Source organism: Octopus bimaculoides, chromosome 1 (genome assembly GCF_001194135.2).
Source record: "Octopus bimaculoides isolate UCB-OBI-ISO-001 chromosome 1, ASM119413v2, whole genome shotgun sequence".
In the NCBI taxonomy this organism is placed as follows: domain Eukaryota; kingdom Metazoa; phylum Mollusca; class Cephalopoda; order Octopoda; family Octopodidae; genus Octopus; species Octopus bimaculoides.
Window position 1 is genome coordinate 152289016 of NC_068981.1, and position 9449 is coordinate 152298464.

General features: G+C 31.8%; 1 protein-coding gene across 1 annotated transcript in view; it reads right to left on the reverse strand.

Annotated features, from left to right (window-relative positions):
- LOC106869541 (obscurin) overlaps positions 1–9449 on the reverse strand; it is a gene marked incomplete at its 3' end in the record, with an annotated part of 380350 nt that overhangs the window by 250127 nt on the left and 120774 nt on the right. The window contains exon 22 of the mRNA XM_052970280.1: positions 1257–1286. Within this exon, the coding sequence (XP_052826240.1) occupies positions 1257–1286 (30 nt within the window). The remainder of the gene's footprint in view (positions 1–1256; positions 1287–9449) is intronic.

A 9449-nucleotide genomic window follows, 5' to 3' on the forward strand; every position in this document is an offset into this window, starting at 1 on the left:
TGAGTGTGTGTGTGTGTGTACATATGTATATATATATATATATATATATATACATACACACATTCATATGAATGCGTACACTTATATTTAGACACACAAATATGTCTAGTAGTATATTCATATATATATATACATTCACATATATACTGCTTTCAAATTTTGGTACAAGGCCAGCAAGTTCAGTGGAAGGAGTAAGTCGATTACATCGACACCAATACTCAACTGGTACGTATTTTATTGACCTTGAAAGAATGAAACGCAAGGTCAACCTCGGTGGAGACACAGAGAGAGAGCGCATGCGCATACGTATGTGTGGGGGTGTACGTGCGTGTGTGCGTGCGTGTGCGTGTGTGTGCGTGTGTGTGTGTGTACGTGAGTGTGTGTGTACGCGTGTGTGTGTGTGTGTGCTTGTGCGCGCACGCGTATCTATATATTTGTAGGTAAAAATTGCAGATCTGTGCTTCTGTTGTGAAAACTGACTGACTATTACACTTCGAAAAATGCGTTTGCTTTCTTGATTTTCACGAAGAATATTCTATTATCTAAGTCATCTATAACTTTCCCTTCTATCATGTTGAAGATATTTTAAAGACGAAAATGAAAACAGAATAAAAGAATCACCAAAATTTCAAAAGCAAACAAAACGAAGACATATTTTACACCAACAGCTGCAAGTTAGAACCGTGCGAATTCTCCAAAGAGAATATATAAAGAATATATAAATATATAAAGCACGAAGAGAAAGTAAACAGCAAATTTTATGAATGCAAATACCTCGTTTTGAAAATCAGCATTACTACAGGCATCTTCATCAAAAACAAATTTGACATATCCATGTATACCATGTATATTTTAAAAACTTTACATTAAAGCTACTAAAGTAGTGCATTTACAATTTTGTATACTGTTTTCTACACAACGATACAAATACTGTATGATACATGCATCGTCACTGAATTAATATTTTATGTAATTGTATGGAGTCTCTTTATGAAGGTATATGCATGCGTCTGATTTTAGTGTGTAAGTTGCTACGAGAGTGTGTGTGTGTGTGTGTGTGTGTGTGTGTGTGTGTGTGTGTGTGTGTGTGTGTGTGTGTGTGTGTGTGTGCGTGTGTGCGCGTGTGTGTGTGTAATGTGTGTGTTTTAGATATAGAATATTTTTAACGTTTGCGTTATTATAGATTTCACACCGCTATACATGAACGCTGAAGCCAAACATTAAAAGCCAGTGAAATTGTTTAAAATTAAACTCACCAACTGTAGATTCAATTTCAGATGGTTTTTCTGGGTAAAATTTAAAATAAAATACAATAAGGACTTTGCTAGATTATTTCACACAAAACCAAAATCCTTGTCTTCATTTATCCAAAAATCTGTTACTCTGGAGTTTTTACTAGGTATTGAGCGGTTTTACGTCTGTTATTTACTCTTTTACAAATATTAAAAATTTGTTAGAATTAGAGTTATTTCTTGTGCGTATCATTTCGCATAACTGCACAAGGACATTATCAAAAATATGATTTACATTAGAAGGAATGTGTATATATCTTCTGAAAACTATTCATTTTTATGAAACTTAGATATTTCAAAGACGCTTACCTATACGGGATTCAGTTTCAGTAACAATTTCTGTGAAATTAGCAACGCAGTCAATTAACTATAGTCTGCATTAATTGTTGCAATAAACAAATGTTAAATAGACGATTTTCAATAACATCTATTAATGAATCGACACGGAACTATCTATCCAGTATACTTTCACAACAGCTTCATCAGTAAACTTACAATGAATGACATCAACATTCAATATTTAATATAAGATCGAATATCATACGTTTTACGTATTGGTTCATAATTATGCAAATTATACTGCACATATTTATTCTAATAAATTGTAACTTAATTGTAACTTGAATGTTAATTATTGATCATACAGTTGTTTATTTTTGTGAAATCTCATTAGAAGACACTTACCAACTGTGGATCGGACCTCAGAGGGTTCTTCTGAATATGGAATATAAGATTATGACGTAATATTTTAGACTACGTAAAATTACGGACTGTTTATCTATATATACTTTCCTATTGTTTTGAAATTCATGAATACCGTAGTGTTGTTAAGGAAAATATATTTTTATAATCTCATACATGTAGGATAGTTTACAAATTTACCATATTAACTAATATTAATTTACGCGTCAATACTTTGAAGGCACTCGTGTTTTTATTGCTGTTTTTTATTGCTATATTACGTTTTTTATTCTTATATAATGTAGCAACTTCGGAGACAATTGCGAATGCAGTGTAGATCATAGACACTATTATGACGTACATTCTACTGTGACATAACTTTGAGGTAATGTTGAAAATATAGCTTAGACACTTGTCAATGTAACAATATCTAATAACATTAGAACTGATTTTCGTGCATTTATGAATAAAGATATTAAATACTTAAATGTAAACTTCAAGATGTAATACAGTTTTACCAGTACACGTTGTACATAAATACACACATACATACATACATACATACATACATACATACATACACGCATACACACATACATACATACATACCCATTGAAGTCATACTTCACTGATTTCAAACATCATTGCATTATGAATAGTGCTTATATTATGAGAAGAGCGACGTCTGTTTCACTTCTTAGATAAGGCTACATAAAACTATCGTGGTTGAAAATATCATCCAAAATAATTTTTTATAAATTTTGTAACTTTCGATAAAACACGATAAAATTACACGCGACCATAAAAGAACGTTTACACAAAATGATTATTACACAATGAATCCAGTCGTGTAAATCATAATAGATCCTTCAAATATTTAGCCAAACGAATGTATACGCGCGCGCGCGCACACAACAGTATAAAAATTTAGTTCTCATGTACGATTCACAATTTCAGGTCATTAGTATTGAGCATTGGCTGTTCCATGGATGCCCAACCGTTATGGATCATTAGAGGAACACTTTAGATGAGATATTTAATCTGTGTAACGATTGCAGTTAGGCAGCCAAATGCACATGGAAGATCCAGTACTGAGTTCCAAGTAACTGCAATGATGAAGTGTAAGGTCTAAATTTTTATACAGTTGTTTATCGTAATTCCACTGCATCTGGTCTGTTTATCATAACTAGTTACACTGCTAAATACAATGGTCGACTAATTATTATTGTAGAAACTGACAGGTTAACGATAATCTACGTGGATTTCTCATACAGTAGTAGGCCTACATCTAACTATACACATACAGTATACGTGTGTGTGTGTGTGTGTGTGTGTGTGTGTGTGTGTGTGTGTGTGTGTGTGTGTGTGTGTGTGTGTGTGTGTGTGTGTGTGTTTTCTGTTTCGGCTTCACTTTTTCGCGCGCCTTTGCAATTTACAACTGTTTGCATTATTCACAATATTTATGTTGTGACTGGCGAGCATAGATGATTATGTCACTAATGCATCTAGAATATCAAAAACTACATACCTCGAGGTATTTTATCTGTCGTTCTATTAAATCTGTCGGTTCTAATTAATAATATATCGAAAACTCTAAAAGAAATTAAATTAATCTAAGCCTATGCAATTATAAAGTTTACAACTTATTAAACTCCATACAGTCAGCACAATAATAAGATATTTTAAGCAGATTGTACTTGAAATGGCTAATGAATGATGAAAATAGAGGAAACGTGACAGAAGCACGTGTCATTCATTTATACTTTTAAAATAGAGGATATATTAAGCAATTGTACCAACACTTACTAAAAGGGCAAAACTTGGATAATACAAGCAAGAAATGTCAACGAAGCAGCACATTTGAAGGGATGTGTTATGGGGGACTGTTGTACCTTAGATTACAAAGCAGTGCATTTGAAGGAATGTGATTATGAAAGATTATTGTGACTTTAAATTATGAAGCAGCGCATTTGAAGGGATATGTTATGGAGGATTACAGTGCATTTTAAATTATGAAGCAGCACATTTGAAGAGATGTTTTAGAGAGAATTATCGTCTTTTTGATTACTTTTCTGAAGAGCATCGTTCTGTGATTATGCCATAATACATTTTGTTGTATAGATAAGAGAAATCAAATATTTGAATGTATCTAAATTCAATGATGACATGTTATGCAGGCACTGAAATTCATAATTAGAAGCAAATAGCCAACACTGGAAGTAAGAAACATTGTTTTATAATATACACTCACCATGAGCGGCTTCCACTTTCGACCGCTTTTCTAAACATAATTAAAATGAAGAAAAATTGACATATTATATGTCGATGTGCATGCATATATGAATTCGTGTATGCATGTAAATACTTGTGTTCGTGTATGTGCACGCGCGTCTACATGTCAATGTATCTTTATGAGTGCGAAATTATTTTGTATGTATGCATACTTTTCTAAATACAAAACTAAATTGACCCATATATCTATCCATAGATATATCTATTCGTGCATTTGTATAAACGATAGGGAAGAGCACTTGGTACATTGCATAGAGTTTATATTTGTGAGGAAATAGTGATTCAAGCAATCATTACTCGGAGTTTTATAGGCATGAATGCACGTATATAATGCCACTGCCGAACACTTTACTGATTAAACACAAATATTTGTCCCCAACAAACTGAGTAACGCTACATGCTGCACAGTACAATTTTACAATTGCAAATTAATGCAGATATAGAAGGCTACCTGTTCAGATCGCCAGAACATCAAGGTTAGACCACTGCTTCAATTCAGTTAAGGACAGTAATTGAAAATGGACACCTTTTCGTTTATTGTAACAGTAACAGGATAAAGAGAAAATGCTGAATTATTAATGTACTGGAAAGATTCCTTACCTCCACGAGTTATGGTTTCCGATATTATTTCTGTGAATTTAATAAAATAACTTATTAACTTTTCATTGTATTAATGTTAATGTATAAGTTAAACATACTCGAAAACCTCTTACAAATATGATGAGGAGAAGATAAAATAAAAGATCTAGCTTAGAAATTATAGAAAAATATTTACAATGAATGTTTCTGAAATGATGTTACGAAATATTGAAAATCCTAATTAAATGTTTCAAAATATATAGCATCAAAAAGAACCATTACTTAAATAAAATAATATAAAGATAATATTTTTTTTCTAAATGGCACATTAGAATTTGTAGGAAATTGTAAACTTAAGCACAACTCCAATATTTATGCTACCTTCTACTCAAAACATAATATCGTGTGTAATTATTGACACTAAAACCAAATAAACTCACCAATTTGTTCAGCATAAGGTCGATCTAGATGGAAAATATAAGAATTTTCTTTAAGTTCAAAACTAAATATTTTAGACTGAGGAACTTAATATTCTATATAACTTTTTATATATGTTTTTAAATAATGCAAGCCGTAAATAAGTATGGATTACAAATTACAATTATAATCATGGCAAATCTATTCCCCAACTAGGCATTTCTTACAAAAGCGTAACGGAGTGCAATAGTAATTTTAAAGGACTTTTATAGTCAATGCGTTTAAAGCTCAAAAGTTTCTTTTGAAGCAAAATAATTTGATATTTATTTCAACATATATTTTCAGATGCTTACCTATCCAATATTCCGTTTCTGGTACAGATTCTGTTAAATTAACAAATAATGTAAACAATGTAGAAATAAATATTAACATAGTAAATAACTAAATTTAATTTCATGCTGAAAAGCTTTTATTTCCAAAGCGTTTTAGAGTTTATTCAACGACCATCCAGTTCTTACCAAAAATTCTACTGTTTTCATTTCAATTATTATACCCTAAATGTTTCTACGACACATAAGCTAACATAAATATGAAACTAAGTTAGTAGTTTCAATAGTTTATAATCTCAAGGTGTATCGGTACCATGCATATTATACAAACAAATTAGGCCTGTATTTGTGGGATTTCAATAAAAAGGAAGGCTTTACTCGAGTATATAAAGGTTCACAATAATAGGGAAATAATTCATATCTCGAAAATGTTAATCTCAAGAATCAAGAGACAAAAAAATACAACTCATAGTTCAATTATAGTGAACGCTAATAAATCTTTAAGAGAAGCTGGAAAATTATCCCCATATAAATCTCGGAAAGAAAGCTATCAAAATATGAAAATATGAAGATACACTACACAGCAAAAATGAGACTAACAAAATATCCAAACTTAAAGTAGCACAGATCTAGAAGTAACTTCGGTCATGTTAGCTAATTTAAATAGATATTTAAAAGCAATGTGATATCTAAAAAGAACATTTAAAAGGGAAAAAACAAATAATGAATATATAATTAACGAATAAAAAACCAGATACCAACACAAATAACGAAATTAAAGAATAGGCTTATAAGTATATATATAAATCTCAATGATATGCCTAACGCATTCAAAACAAATTAAACAGTGACAAGACACAACGAATCAACTTGCAGAATAGTTTCAGAATATCGACAAAAAGTTCGAGGCAGAACTATATCAACAAAAATATAAACACAAGTGAACATGATATTCTCCTCTTGGTATTAGAAACGTTGAATATGACAACAAACTTGGGTGGAATTAATACAAGAATTAAAAATTGAATGTTCCTCTTCATTATAAACTTTACTGATAAAATAGCAACCACAAACAAAATACAAATTGTGACGCTTCATATACCTAAATGGAAAGGTGAACATCAACACTATGACAAAATAAATTATCATTCCAGAAAACTGTTTTCTAAACGTGTATCAATAATAATAATAATAATAATAATAATAATAATAATAATAATAATAATAATAATAATAATAATAACCTTTTTCTGCTTGGCACTGACACCTTTATCTGACATGCTAAACAGAACTGGATGTGGATATAACTGTTACGGGAAAGCAATCAGCCACCTCTTATATGTGGATGACCTAAAACTGTACGCTACAAATGATAAACAGCTGGAAACACTACTACAGACAGTACATGGATTTACCAAAGAAATATATATATAAGATTTGGCTTAGAAAAATGTGCCAAAGCAACCTTGAAAAGAGGAAAACTAGTTAAGAGTAGCAACATCACACTAGATAAAGCAAACAAATGAAATAAAAGAATTAGACCAAAGCAGACATACAAATATTTAGGAATCAATGAACTCTGTAAGATACAACACACACAACTGAAAGAGAAAATAAAAAATAATACTATAGACAAGTTAGACTAATACTGAAAACAGAGCTCAATGCGAAAAATAAGATAATAGGTATCAACACTTGAGCAGTCCCAGTAATGTGTTACAGCTACAATATCCTTAACTGGACTCTAAATGAACTAATCAAAATAGACAGGAAAACAAGAAAAATAACGACAGGATTTAAGATGCATCACCCAAAATCTGATATAGAAAAGTTATATATACAACGTATAGAAGGTGATACAGGCATTATACAGCTAGAAAGCTGTTACAAAATAACTACCATAGGACTACAAAAATACCTACTTCAGAAGCAAGGAAAACTAATACAAATAGCCACAAAACACTAACAAAACAAAAATCTATTTTCAGTTTTTAAGGAAGCTGACAAATACAAACAAAAAGTCATACAGTCTAACAACTATGAAGAAAAAGTAGAAACAACAAATGAGAAACAACAAATGTAAAACAAATGAAATCCAAATAGACAAAGCAAAATCCCAACAATGGCTAAGAAACTCAGGACTCATAGCAGAGACTGAAGGATTTTTAACTGCAGCACAAGATCAAAGCCTCCCCACCAGAAATTACCAAAAACATAAAATGAAAAGAAACAGAACAAGTAACTTCAGAATATGTGGAGATGGAGGAGAAACAATAAATCATATTGTCTCTGGCTGCCCAGTCCTGGCTAAGAAGGAATATATTCACTGACACGACAGACTTGGGACCTACATATACTGGAAGCTATGATAATACTATAGAATTACAATAGAAAAGAAGATGGTATAGACGCACGCCAGAAAAGGTCACAGAAAACGAGAAAGCAACCATACTCTGGGATATGCCAATACACACAGATAGAGAAATTAAGACCAATAGGCCAGATATAGTTGTCAGAGATCATCAAGAAAAAATGCTTTCTAATTGATGTATCAATACCAACAGATGACAGAGTTTCTCTAAAAGAAATGGAGAAACTTTCAAAATACAAAAACCTGGAAATAGAGATAACTCGAATGTGGAATCTAAAAACAGAAACAATTCCTATCATAGTGGGCGCATTTGGTGTGATGGAAAAATATTCAGACAAATACATAACAAAAACACCAGGAATAACGAATATATATAACATACAGAAAAGAGCACTACAAGGTACCGCACATATCCTATGTAAAGCAATTTCAATACAGTAACTATAAGAGCATCACAAAAAACTACAGCACATACCCAAAGCACACAGAGCTGCGCTCGGTAGTGCAGTAAAAGCACGTCATAAAAATAAGACTACTGAATAATAATAATAATAATAATAATAATAATAATAATAATAATAATAATAATAATAATAATAATAAATGCCCTAGTGCAGTATCAGGCGGTGGCTCTCATGGCTTCCGATGTTAACTGATTGGAAATGTTATCATGTACCTATTTGTCTTCATGTAAAGGATGGGCTACAACAGATGTTCTGCACAATATCAGAGATTTGCTTCACGGCTGTTTGATTTTAATCAATTAAGCATGTCTCTTAGTGGATGACCATATGTGCATCTCTGATCACAAGCGGAAGTAGTGAGGGAGCATTATACCTATGTGTTGATAGAAAATTGGTGCAGTCTAAATAATAGACTTCTGGAAACATCGTTGCTTCCTTCAATATCTCTAAAGAAACCCAATTCAGAGACTTTGAGCGGGATGGGCTACTCGACCTGAACAAAATTCTAACATAAAAGACCATGCGCAGTTTATATTGATATGAGATCCTCATGTCGCGCGCATATGGTTGTGACGCATGTGGCCGGTGCACACTTGTCAGACGGGTAGTCATGATGGCTGAACTGGGTTTCATATATTTGTACCCCTGTGTCACTTTGATGGCATACATTGCTCTCTCACACACAATAATAATAATAATAATAATAATAATAATAATAATAATAATAATAATAATAATGTTTTATACAGACACAAGGCCAAAAGTAGAGGATATTGTCGCCCGAATCGACACCTGTGCAAGAAGACTAGTATTACTTCTAATAAGAAAATATAGATCTAAAAACCTGGTTCAATTAATTAGATCGACATGGAGTGCTGTCATTATCAATATGTAGTGATGGTGCGACGACGTCCACTATAACAATAATACCAATAAAATTATTACCTAAAAGATATATAACAATTGAGAATATGAGCTAAACTCAATTAAGACTATTTATTATATGAAAATTTCGGAGATGTAT